Source organism: Mauremys reevesii, linkage group 7 (genome assembly GCF_016161935.1).
Source record: "Mauremys reevesii isolate NIE-2019 linkage group 7, ASM1616193v1, whole genome shotgun sequence".
In the NCBI taxonomy this organism is placed as follows: Eukaryota; Metazoa; Chordata; order Testudines; family Geoemydidae; genus Mauremys; species Mauremys reevesii.
Window position 1 is genome coordinate 100,800,118 of NC_052629.1, and position 13,436 is coordinate 100,813,553.

Consider the following 13,436-nt stretch of genomic DNA (forward strand, 5'->3'; position numbering starts at 1 on the left):
CTCATGAGTTTGGAGAGATGAGAATAAGTCTCATGTGATGCAACCCAGATACCTTCTGGAGAGTCAGGAGAAGCATTAAGGTGCTGACGCTGAGATGCTCGGCACCCACAATTTCTATTAAGTTCATGTTTGCAGTGTTGTTATAGTCATGCTGGTCCCACGATATAAGAGACAAGAAGTGAGTGAGGCAATGTCTTTTATTGGACCAACCTTTGTGGTGAAAGTGACATGCTTATGAGCTCCACCTGAGAAAGGTAATCAGAGCATCACAATGAAGTGAGCAATTAATATCTTTGCAGTTAGAGGACAAAGGAGGGTAAGTGAGTTATAGATTGTTGTAATGAGACATAAATCCAGTGCCTCCACTCAGTCCATGATTTTTGATGTCTAGCAGTTTTGAATTTAAGCTCCCAGGATCAACTTTTGAAGGTGTTGTGCAGGTCTCCTTTGAGGATGAGGTCAGATATGGAGTGATCGTTTTGTGAAAAGTGTTCACTCACAGTTGATAGGATGATTTTGACTTTTATGATTTTTCTGTCTGAGTTCATTTGAGAGTGGAGTGATTTTCTTATTTTACCCACATAGTAGTTGTTGGTGCATTTGATGCACTGGAGGAGGTACATCACATGTTATAATGGGCATGTTAATTGTCCATTTCATTTTGAATGGTTTCTATACAAAGGAAAAATAAAGATTTCATGCATGTGTAGATTGAATGCAACACCATAGTCCCTCCAAGACCACAGCTATCATTACCATTGGCTGGAGTGAGCCCAGGTTATGAGCACGGCAGTAAGAACTAGCGGTAGATGAGGAACAAGAATTTAACCGAGGGGTGGGGAACAGAGTGATGGAACTCTAACCATCTTCCACTTGCTACACAGTTAATGCCCTTCACCCTCCATTTTCCTTCCCTGACAGCTCATGTGGAGCTCTCCAGTAACAGGAAAGCCAAAGGAAAAAGTCATAATTAAGAAAAGGCTGGAGGGCAGGGAGGAGGAGAGAATTGGGGGGAAAAATTCCAAATAGTGAGTCTATTAGACTGTAAAAGTTGTGGAAACCCCATCACTTTGGACAGGGGTTCTCAACCTGATGCTCATGAACAGGTGGATCACAGCTACCCTGCCCTTCTCATATTGCTAAATGGGAGAAGTGTCCTGGGATGGAAAAGACTGAGTATTTCGAACATTTAAAACTGGTCAAAGCACTGGAGAATATATTATAAAGAACAATCCTAAATATTAGATGACATAACAGGTATTCTTCTTCTCAAGCTTTTATGTGACAACAGTGGACAAGCAAATTAGCTACTCAAATGATCCATTGTGAGATACTTAATATTAGCTATTTAAATTACCAAATGACTTCAGCCCACGTGGGGCGGAATGGGCAGTAACTTTTCAGAGATATTATTTCAGGCTATCCCTCTGCTAACTGTGGCAGACACTTGGTTTTCATTTAAACATTTTTCCTCACAACCAAAAGGGACAGACATTTTTATTTTAAATCAAAGTTTAAATGCTATGAAGGTGACCAAAGAAGAGCTGGGATTGTCCTATCCATTCTGTCCTTTCAATTTAAACCCAAAGACCACTTGGGATGAGGTTAAATCTAGAGTTGAAGGGAGTGGTAGCCCAGAAAAAAAAAAGTTTGTCATATTTAGCCATATCCTCAAAATCAAAACACAGTACTATGTCACAGCCGTAATTCTGAATTACATATTTAGGGTTATTCTCTTTTTCTTTCCATAAGTTTCAAAATATTTTGTGTCCACTAGGTTGGAGAATTTGGCTGGTCACCCTTTGTCTCTTGCACAAAATCCTAATCTACACAGGAAGCTAAAGCAATAGCATTTATAGTCTTAATGTATCAAAAGAAAGAAAAGGGAGTTTAGAAACAAACAAAAAAACAGATGTTGGGAAAAGTAAAAAGAAACATACAACATGTATCGCAAAACTACTCAAGAAAAAATTTTCAGCTTGAAAATAAATCATCTTCTTTCCTCCCCGTCATTTATTTACTTTGCCAGCACATGTAAGCAAGGGCAGAAACTAAAACAAAAAAGGTACACAAAATATAGACTGGGAAAGTCTGAGTACATAATATAAAGGAGGAACCCTAGATCTGAGGCCAATCTAATTATATTACATGTTTTATACTAGACCCTGGTGGACATCACACACACCTAATCTCTACTGGAAGCTTTTCACAGTTACTCTGAGAAATCAACAAGCAAGGAAAATGGCAACATTTTTCATCACAGCTATGCTCCCCATTGCTCTGAAACGATCTGTTCATTAGCATGCAGTTCCGGTTTGAAGTTCTGCACACTGAAGGAGGTCAAGAAAATGTGTTACAGTTCCCAAACACAAAAGAACAGATCCGAGTTAGGATAACTGTGTCTTTGGCAAACTCTTCAATAAAAAAAATAAAATGAAATGAAAATGAAAAAGAATGCAAGAACTGGGACCTCTCCCTTAAAAAGAAATATCCAGGACAGAACAAGACCTCACAACTTTTATCTGATACACTCAATTGTTAAAAAGTTCTTGTATAGTATGGTTCTCTGTAAAAAGTTAAGCACTTCGTTAAACAAGTCTTTGTCCTTGCTGAAGTGCACGTATCAAGGTGAATGTAAGAAGAATGTTGATATAACCCAGTGAGGACCCACGCCTCTCTATTGGAGTGAAAGTAAAACAATGACCACAACTTCCATGTGAGTTAGAAATAAAGACTACAATGAAGATTAACCCGGATGTCTGGATATAGATTCTAGATCCAAGGCCAGAAGGGACCCATTGTGATCATCTAGTCTAACCTCCTCTATAACACATCACAAGCCACAGAACTTCCCCAAAATAATTTCTAGAGCATATTTTTAGAAAACCAGCCAATCTTGATTTAAAATGGCCAGTGATGGAGACTCCACCATGACCCTTGGCAAACTGTTCCAGTGGTTAATTACCCTCACTGTTAATGATATACACCATTATTTCCAGTCTGAATTTGTCTAGCTTCAACTTCCAGCTATTGGATAGTATTTTACTCTTCAATCTAGCAGAGAAGATACCATATATGGTATCCCAGGACCACTAATTGTCTCTATTCCTGACTCTCTCATTCTCTGGAGAAGTTTGGAGGTGTGTGTTTATTATTAGTGTATTAGAATTTACAAAGAAAATACCTTGATGCTGTACAAATGCAATCTTTACTAATGGTCTGCATGCAGCTGATACACCTTCCTTTCTAGATTTAAAATAAGAAGAGATGTAAACTAAATACATATTCTTTTAATATAACAGTATAAAGAGAATTCTAGCGCCTAACCATGAAAAGAGCCTTTTTCTATTGTTTGGCATCAATCAGGACTTATATTTATCAAAACTTCTTATCAGCAATCTCAGGTTCGACAGATCAGGTATAATAAGATCTGCTTGCTGACAGCCATATAAATACTTTTTCCACCTTGAAAGGTTCTCTGATGAATGGCAGAACTAGTATCTTTTGCTGCAAATCTCAGTTGTAAGAGGAAGGACAGGGCTGGTGAAAGAAGTTGTACAGTGTTTCATCAGAATGTGACATACTTATCAAAGTACTGATCTGAAGGTTGTGATGAAACAATGGTATGTATAACAGTCTTCTTCTCATTCATCTGCTCTTTAGAGAAAAGAACTATATTGAACCTCTTCCTCTCAAAAACACTGGAACTTCCCCTTTATATACAAGATTTTGGACATTATTTATACCTTAAAAGCTTCAATATCTTTTCTGAGATATTGTAGTAATTACACTGTAAGTCACAGAGAACTGCATACTTGTAGGTTAACCACATTTGAAAGCGTACTGTAATCTCACTAATGGTAACCCCACTTATGAGTTTTAAAAGATTGTATTGAACATAAAAAGTGTTAAAAAAAACCCTTTATATTTAAAATAAGCTGCCAAAAGGGCCATAAGCTTTCATTTATCCAGTGGGAAGAATCTAAGACAATAGCTAAAACATGGCAGGTGTCACGGAATACTGAAGGTACAGGAGACCCCACACTTTCTAAAATTAAGGCAATGTACCTTTTCTGAGATGGCAAATCTAATACCGTTAATATCATACAATACTTTTTCTCATTGTCTCCATTTTACGCTCAGGATAACTAAGACTCAGAGAGTAAAATGATTTGCCTAGAAGCCAATGGGAACTGCGGAGGCAGTGCTCGGGGAGGGGCGGGGGCAGTGTGCAGAGCCGCCTGCCGCTCCTCTGCCTAGGAGCAGCCAGGACAGGTTGCTGCTTGCAGGAAATCACCCAAGGTAAGCACCCCCTGGATCTGGCAATCCGCACCCCGTCCCAGGCCCCCTCCTGCACCCAAACTCCCTCCCAGAGCCCACACCCCATCCTGCACCCCAAACCCTAGCCCCACACCTAAACTCCCTCCCTCTTTGTTAACCAGCATTTTTCACTTACCAGCACCCCTCACCCCCCCCAATATGCTAGATAAAACAGCTTTTCCTATATCTTGACTTCAGTAAGACTTCTGACACTGTCTCATGATTTTCTCATAAACAAACTAGAGAAATACAGCCTAGATCAGGGGTAGGCAACCTATGGCACGCAAGCTGATTTTCAGTGGCACTCACACTGCCTGGGTCCTGGCCACCAGTCCAGGGGGGCTCTGCATTTTAATTTTAAATGAAGCTTCTTAAACATTTTTAAAACCATATTTACTTTACATACAACAATAGTTTAGTTATATATTATAGACTTAGAGAAAGAGAACATCTAAAAACGTTAACATGTATTACTGGCACGCGAAACCTTAAATCAGAGTGAATAAATGAAGACTCGGCACACCACTTCTGAAAGGTTGCTGACATCTGGCCTAGATGAACCTACCATAAGGTGAGTATACAACTGGTTGAAAAAGCAAACAAAAAGTAATTATCAATGATTCACAATCAAGCTGGAAGGGCCTATTGAATGGGGTCCCACAGGGATATGTCCTGGGTCTGATTCTATTCAATATCTTCATAAATTATTTGGATAATGGCATAGAGAGCACACATAAAGTTTGTGGACAATACCATGCTGGGAGGGGTTGCAAGCAGTGATGAGCTGCCAAAATCTTAACAACGGGTTCCCTATAAAAAGTTCTGATTTAACAACGGGTTCCCTATAAAAAGTTCTGATTTAAGGGATGTGCGACAGCATGTATTTTTTGTACCAATAGGGTTACCATACGTCCATATTTTCCCAGGAGGTGATTAAGAACCGAAAAGCCTGACATGTCCAGGAAAATACAGATGTATTTTAACCCTACCTAAAGTTCTTTTTTAAAAAGATGGGACTGAACTAGAAATGAGCTCCGTTTCACATGTGTGGGTGGTGATCAGGGACAGTCTCAATTTTTGGGTCTTTTTCTTATATGGTCTCCTATTACCCCTCACCCCTGTCCCGATTTTTCACACTTGCTATCTGGTCACTCTAGGGTGTGCACATGTGTGGGTCCCAGCTGCTCCCTACCCCCACCCCCTCATTGAAGCAGGTGTCCAGGGTTACTGCCCTGGGAACTGCAGGGCACCAGTGGATGTGGGGCTGGCTGCAGATAGGGGCGTGGGGCAGGGCTAGCTGGAGGCAGGGAGTGACACAGGCTGGCTGTGGGCAGGTGATGCAGACAGGCGGGCTGCAGGTGGCTGTGGGCAGGGGGTGGCTGCGGGCGGCTGTGGGCAGGGGGTGGCTGCAGGCAGGGGGTGGCTGTGGCAGGGGCTGCAGGCAGAGGCTGGCTGCGGGCAGAGGGTGGCTGTGGCAAGGGCTGGCTGCGGGCAGAGGGCGGCTGTGGGCAGGGGCTGGCTGCGGGTGGCTGTGGGCTGGGGGTGGGGCAGAGGGCGGCTGTGGGCTGGGGCTGGCTGCGGGTGGCTGGGGGCAGGGGCTGGCTGCGGGCAGGGGGTGGGGCAGGGGGCGGCTGGGGGCAGGGGCTGGCTGCGGGCAGAGGGCTGGCTGCGGGTGGCTGTGGGCAGGGGGCGGGACAGGGGCTGGCTGCGGGCAGGGGTGGCTGGGGCTGGCTGGGGCGGGGGCAGGGGCTGGCTGGGGGCAGGGGCAGGGGCTGGCTGGGGTGGCTGGGGGCAGGGGCTGGGGGCAGGGGCTGGCTGGGGCAGGGGCTGGCTGCGGGTGGCTGGGGGCAGGGGCTGGCTGCGGGTGGCTGGGGGCAGGGGGCGGGGCAGGGGGCGGCTGTGGGCAGGGGGGTGTATAAAGTACTAGACACAGGATGGAATAATCAATTGCACAAATACAAATGTGAAATAACTGCCTAGGAAGGATCATTTCAGAAAAGGATCTGGGGATCATAGTGGATCACAGAGTAAATGAAAGTCAACAATTTATATACATTGCAAAAAAAACAACAACCCATAATTCTGGGTATATATTAGCAGGAATATTGTAGTAAGCATGCCATGAGAATTAATTCTTCCACTCTAATCAGCACTAATAAGGCCTCAACTTGAATACTGTGTCCAGTTCTGAGCGCTATGCTTTGGGAGAGATGTGGGCGAATTGGAGAAAGTCCAGAAGAGAGCAACAAAAATTATTAAAGATCTAAAAAATATGACTTATAAAGGAAAGACTGAAAAAAACTGGGTTGGTTTAAGCTGGAGAAAAGAAGTCTGAGAAGGGAGATAATTCTTTAAATACATAAAAGGTTGTTATAAAGAGGAGGGTGAAAAATAGTTCTCCTTAATCAGTGAGGACAGGACAAGAAGTAATGGACTTAAGTTGCAGCAAGGGAGATTTAGGTTAGACATTAGGAAAAACTTCCTAACTGTCCAGGCAGTTAAGAACCGAAACAAATTACCTAGGGAGGTTATGGATCTCCATCCCTGGAGGTTTTAAGAACAGGTTAAATAAATTTTCAGGAATGTCTATATAATAGTTAGGCCTGCCACAGTGCAGGGGACTGGACTAGATGACCTATCAAGGTTGTTTCCAGTCCAAGATTTCTATGATTCTCCACCAAGCCATTTGGGCTCCACAGAAGCAGATAGCATCACCCCCTCAAGAAGCTTTTTCAAAATCCCTAGCTACAAATTTTAGCACACAAGGGGCTTTTCCAATTTTCACTTCAAAAATTATCAGCTCCACAAAATTTCACATAAAAATAGATGGATGCAGAGGAATGAATGCAAAAAAAAAATCAAGAAAAAAAATGTAGTTTCACAATCAAAATTGCTACAGTGATTTTGACCAGCTTTACTCTGTTTATTATAACCAGTCTCAACTTAATTATAGTCAGCTGGCTGTCCTTCCTCTCCCGCATTTCCCTCCCCACTCACTGCTCCTTCTCATCTTAAAGGAACGTATAGGTAAAATGCCTCCTTTTCCCACTTCCCAAGATTCATCTATGTGAATGTTTCATTTCCCCCTCCTCTATCACTGCTGTCCTAGTTTTTCCACTTTAAAAATCTGATCATACACCTGTATTGTAGAAGGTATCTCCATATCAGTACATTGTTACTTTATAAACAAACAAGAATATAATCAGGAACACAAATTTTGGAATAAATTCATCATAGTTTGTATTTTTTTTTAAAACTATTTAAAAAAAATTAAATTGGTTGAGCAAAGAGAATCAGAAAAAGTAATCCAAAAGTACAAAAAATAAAATGTTGGGACTGCTCTTTAATTACATGGCAGCTAAACAAATGTAAATTAAGTGTGGTAAAAATGTGCAGCTGGGATCACAAGTTAGGTGCCAAGTTTAAGTCTGATTATTTTAAAATAACTGAGTGGCAGTATTGTTTAGTGAGTCTGGGAGTTAGGTCCCTGGGGTTCTATTCCACACTTTGCTACTAACTGGTGTGTAACCTTGGCCAATTCACTTAGTCTCTCTCTCTCCCCCTATCTGTAAATTGAGGATAATAATATGCATCAACCTTTGTAGAATGTTTTGAGATTCTTAAGTTAAAGGCACTGTGTAAGTGCAAACTATCAGAATTATAAAATAATTTTTTAAACTATTAGAATTTTAAAATACTGTACATGTAACACACATTTACAATGGAAACAACAACTCAGCATAATTTATGACATAGTAGTACTAACCATAATACCATTATCAAGGTAATGAGAAAATTAACAATTAAAATGGTATGAAAATACTGTAGGTCAGAATGGAAACCAATAAAGTCATAAAGCAGCCTTTGGGTAGTGAAAGCAGGAGTTATAAAGCTGAAAAAAGAGAAAATGAAGAAACCATACATAAGATGTGGAGGGGAAAAAAAGAAACATAAGAAAGTGTAAAACATGAGAAATGTAGTAAATTAATTAATGCTTTTGCCGCTGCAGTGTGATGGATTAGCCTCCTCTCTACTTCTCCTGAATCAATACTTACAAGTGCCTTTTTTTTTTAATCCAAAAAAGGTTCCTGCAGCAACTCCTTTCAGTGCCAAGTACCGCAGAGCTACCATCAGCAAATTCACAGAGGACTGCTTAAACTGAAGAGTCCAATTAAAGCTTCTGTTCACATTATTTTAATACCATTAAACTATTTTATTAGTAGACTGTACCTTATTTTTCATGAACTTTGAGTGACTCTTGTAAACTTCTATTTGTTTGATCTCTTCTTCTCGGTCCTCTATATTCAGAACTCCGTTTGTCTTTAACATCTGTATTTCATCTTCGAGATCCCTTATATTGCGTTCAAGTGAAGCTATTTTTGTGTCCTGGATTAAAAATTTAAAAAATAAAGAGAGAGAGAGAATCTGTAATTATATGAAAACTGGATGTTAAAAATGCAGTATTTGTAGCAACGTGGTACAATAATAATACACTAGCACAAGAAACTGGAACAAATTCTGCTTTCATTTATACTAATGCAGGAGTGATGGAACAATTTGTATAGTGGGGGTGCTGAGAGCCAATGAACCAAACTGTCAACTCTGTATGAAATCACTTCAAACCAGGGGGTGTAGCAGCACCCTCAGCATCCCTAGTTCCAGCACTTATGACGTGTACTGATGTAAACCCCAGGTAATTCCACTGGCACTGGCTTAAGGGAAAACAGGATTTGGACCTCTGCTCTCAAACAAAAGACAGCACGATTCTTGATTTTATTTTAGCATCAATTAAGAATGAGCATTTTGATGCTCATGCACAATCTGGGCAAAATCCTGCCCTACATCCTAGAAGTCACACAAAAGAAGGACAATAGATGGGGACAGCAGGGCCAGACATATATGGAAATAACTTATAGGCCTTGCCAACTACTTAGGGCTATCAGGAGCTGGCTGGCCTCTCAATCTAGTGGTCTCTTGAAAACAAGGTTACAATCCAGTCCTGCTGTTTTGAGAAATAAGAGGCGTCTCCTTATGGCCATTTCCTCCACTGGTATACCCACATATAGCCAAGGGCAGGATATATACTTTTCGTCCTACAATCTCAAAGAGCTTGACAAACAGTATGTAACCAAGTTAATTTGCAACAAAAGAAATGCCACCTCATATACCACAGATCATATGCCACCTCATATACTGGTTATCAGCTTGTGCCAGCACAGCACTGAAAAAATCCAATGATTCAGCTCTCATTTTCATTTATTGTCTGTAAACTAAAAAAATCTTATCCACTTGGGGATGGATAGCGATCATCAGGACTTGTAGTACCTTCTCACACAACTTTCACTTTGAAAGAATATAGCAAAATGACTCAGTAGGCAATCTGTTTTCAAACATCTATTAGGGAACAAATTCTCCACGGCTCAAGCGCAGAGAAATTAAGTCCAAGAATACAAAGGAGCCAAGACATATTAGAAACTGGGATAAAATCCTTGCCCTACCGAAGTCAATGGCAGAAGGCCTATTGACTATAATGGAGTCAGGATTTTGCCCCTTCTCTCCCACAAAAAATAAAAGCTCAACCAAGACAAACTAAATTTGAATCTCTGTAGTAAAATAAAACTGTTTCTGTTTTCAGTTGACTGTACTGCCTGTCTTTAGCCATAAACTGAAGTTCTAAGATATTAAAAAAGATTATTCCTACACTACCTACAGACTGTCCTGAAGTAGTCAGCACCAAAACTTTTGCATGATAGTAAAGCCTATTTTCAGGATACCACCAGGCCAAATTTGCAATTTCAGAGGTTGGATAGCCTGGATACAGCTCTGATAAGCATCTGAACTTTTGACTACTAACCCAAAATGAAACTTTGAACCTTTCAAATTTCACCAACTATTGTTACATATCCAAGAGGAACCAAAGCTATGTAGGGATATACATTAATTTCTTTTTCTGCAAGACATTGTGTTGAGTTGCAGTATTGTTAACCTTTATTCCTGTAACCAATAATGATTTGCAGAACCAAGGAATTAATGGAATGCACTTATTTCCTTTATTAGTAATAAAGAATTGTGAAATGGTTGGATGGGAGAGATTCGGTCTCTAGAATAATATCTTCTTCGGCTTGCTATGTGATAATTAACCATAATTTGGGTACTTTAATTCAGAGTGTTGATAGATTGGTGGAAAAGTAGTAAGAGAATGAGAATTACAAGACTAAATTCTTCTATGAGATGCCTATTTTTTCAGTCCCCACTCCCAGGCCTAATCCCTTATTACCAAGCATTTACTTCAAAATGCTGAGGTCTAGATTGTACCTAGGCCTCCATGGATGCACAAAAGAGAGGAAAACCCACAAAAGAGCCACCCTGTGCTTCTACAGGCACAGATAAAACATTTGCTTTTGAGAAAAGACCAGGAGACCCTCGCAGCAACAGTCGAATTAGAAACCTCAGAGGAGGTGGAGATGTGCAAGTTTAAAGTACCACCCCAAACCTATTCCCCCACTGCACCAGCCAAAGGAGCTAAGCCAGCACAGGGGAAGCACCTAGTGGAACCTATTAAAAAAGTATAGTAGAGACCACTGTTATATTCACTCTTTGTACTCCCATAGGCATGCACGCACATGCGCGCACACACACACACACATATACACACACACCCTCCACTGGAAAATTTCCTAGTACACAGAAGCCTGTTCTCACAAGTGATCCATCCCCTTTCTCCCAGCTTCTGGCAAAAAGAGGCCAGAGACACTTCAGAGCATGTTTTTGCACCCCTGACCATCCTGGCTAGTAGCCATTGATGGACCTATCCTCCATGAACTAATCTAGTTCTTTTTTGAACCCTGTTATAGTGTTGGCCAGGTTAACTTGCATTGTGTGAAAAAATACTTCCTTTTATTTGTTTTAAACCTGCTGTCTAATAATGTAATTTGGTGACCCCTACTTTTTGTGTTATGAGAAGGAATAAATAACAATTCCTTATTTACTTTCTCCACATGTTTCATAATTTATAGACCTGTATCATATCCCCCCTTAGTGGTGTCTTTCCCAAGCTGATAACTCCCAGTCTTTTTAATCTCTCATCGTGTGGAAACTATTCCATCCCCCTAATCATTTTTGTTGCACTATGTACCCTTTCCAAGACTAAAATTCCCTTTTTGAGATGGGGTGATCAGACCTGCACACAGTATTCAAGGTGTGGGTGTACATGGATTTATATAGTGGTATTATGATATTTTCTGTCTTGTTGTCTATCCCTTAATGATTCCTAATATTATGTTAGCTTTTTTACTGCCCTTGCACATTGAGCAGATGTTTTGAGAGAACTATCCATTTCTCCAAAATCTTTTTAAGTGGTAACAGCAAATTTAGATCCTATCATTTTGTATGTATAGTTGGGATTTTGTTTTCAACACTGAATTTCATCTGCCATTTTGTTGTCCAGTCACCCAGTTCAGTGAGATTCCTTTGTAACTCTTCACAATCAGCTTTGCATTTACCTATCTTGAGTAATTTTGTACCATTTGCTAACTTTTCCACCTCATGGTTAACCCTTTTTTCCAGATCATTTATGAATATGTTGAACAACTCAGGTCCCAACACAGATCCTTGGGGGACACGGCTGTTCCCCTCTCTCCATTCTGAAAACTTCCCATTTATTCCCACTCTTTCTTTCCTGTCTTTTCACCAGTTATCCCTCATCCCATGACTGCTTAGTTTACTTAAGAATGGACAGACACAGCAGTCTTCCTCCCTGATTTATGTGGAAATGGTCAACACCTTAGGTATGATGCCTCTGAACGTTCAGAGTACAATGTCATTATGGAAACTTTAAAGGGAGCGCTACATCAGACTATGGATAGCTCCCCAGCCCTTTTAGCTGATGTAATAGTTATGAGGAAATTGCAGTCTATGTATAAACAAATGCAAGAACGTACAACCAAGGAACTTAAAAGAAGGACCACGGTGTCCTCTTAGCAGTACATTTAGCTAAACAAGAGACTGCCTTGTGAAATATTACCTTTAATGGATAGACCCCAACTATCAACTATCAGCCTCCACTTCCATTTTGGAAGAGAAGATTATTTCCTCCTTGATCACCTGCCTCATAATCCCCACAGAAACCTTTTCATTCAGGCTTTGCTGCTCTGACACACAGTGTTTTAGGATGCTAATCTTCAGTGGTTTGAGCATTGGCCTGCTAAACCCAGGGTTGTGAGTTCAATCCTTGAGGGGGCCACTTAGGGATCTGGGGCAAAAAATTGGTCCTGCTAGTGAAGGCAGGGGGCTGGACTCAATGACCTTTCAACAAGGTCCCTTCCAGTTCTAAGAGATTGGTATATCTCCAATTATTACCTTAAGAATAACAAGGTAACAATAAGAATATTTTCTATTTTTAATACTATGACTTTAAGATTGAATATCTGGTTCTCCCTCCCATGGAAGGAATATTTCTACATTCTACTTGTAGATTATAACAGCTTTTGCCTCCTTTGGTGATGACTCTCACACTCACAAATGGTTATGTAACAGAATTAATTATAAAAACAACTGTGCGGACGTTCCCATCTTAGTATTGAAGGTAGTGGGTGGTTTGGGTTTTATTTGCGCCTTTTCTTCCTTCTGTTTAAAATAAGATGTTTTGTTAAAGACCAAAGTCACACAAAATGTTACATCCTGGAAAATTTGTGATTTTATCCAATTAATTCCCTTTGCCCCTGTAAGTCTTCTGACAACCCTATTCTGTCTAAAACACAAGAACAGCAAGTCATCCTAGAGTGCGAAACAAAGGATTCAAGAACATGTTAATGATTTAACACAAACAATTTATAAAATTACTAACCAGAGTAACACCATGCATCGTGCTTCCTGAAATACTGTGTACATTTATTAAATAGTTATATTAAGTCACAGAATCAAAAACACAGCACACTAAACAATTAAAAGGGTCACTTTGATAGATATTTTTAAGAAATTTCAGTATACAACAAAAGAATTATTTTAAAATTAAAAGCAAAGCAGCGCTGGTTCTGCTACACAGAGAGAGCAGGCAGTTGCCTAGGGCCTCATAAAAATGTCCAGTAAATATTTGCTTGTCTTACTACAGTCTCATA

General features: G+C 40.4%; 1 protein-coding gene across 3 annotated transcripts in view; it reads right to left on the reverse strand.

Moving 5' to 3' along the window:
- ERC2 (ELKS/RAB6-interacting/CAST family member 2) overlaps positions 1-13,436 on the reverse strand; it is an 801,227-nt gene that overhangs the window by 566,920 nt on the left and 220,871 nt on the right. For all 3 annotated transcript variants that reach the window (XM_039482087.1, XM_039482086.1, XM_039482085.1), the window contains one exon: positions 8,551-8,706. In XM_039482087.1, coding sequence (XP_039338021.1) covers positions 8,551-8,706 — 156 coding nt within the window. The remainder of the gene's footprint in view (positions 1-8,550; positions 8,707-13,436) is intronic.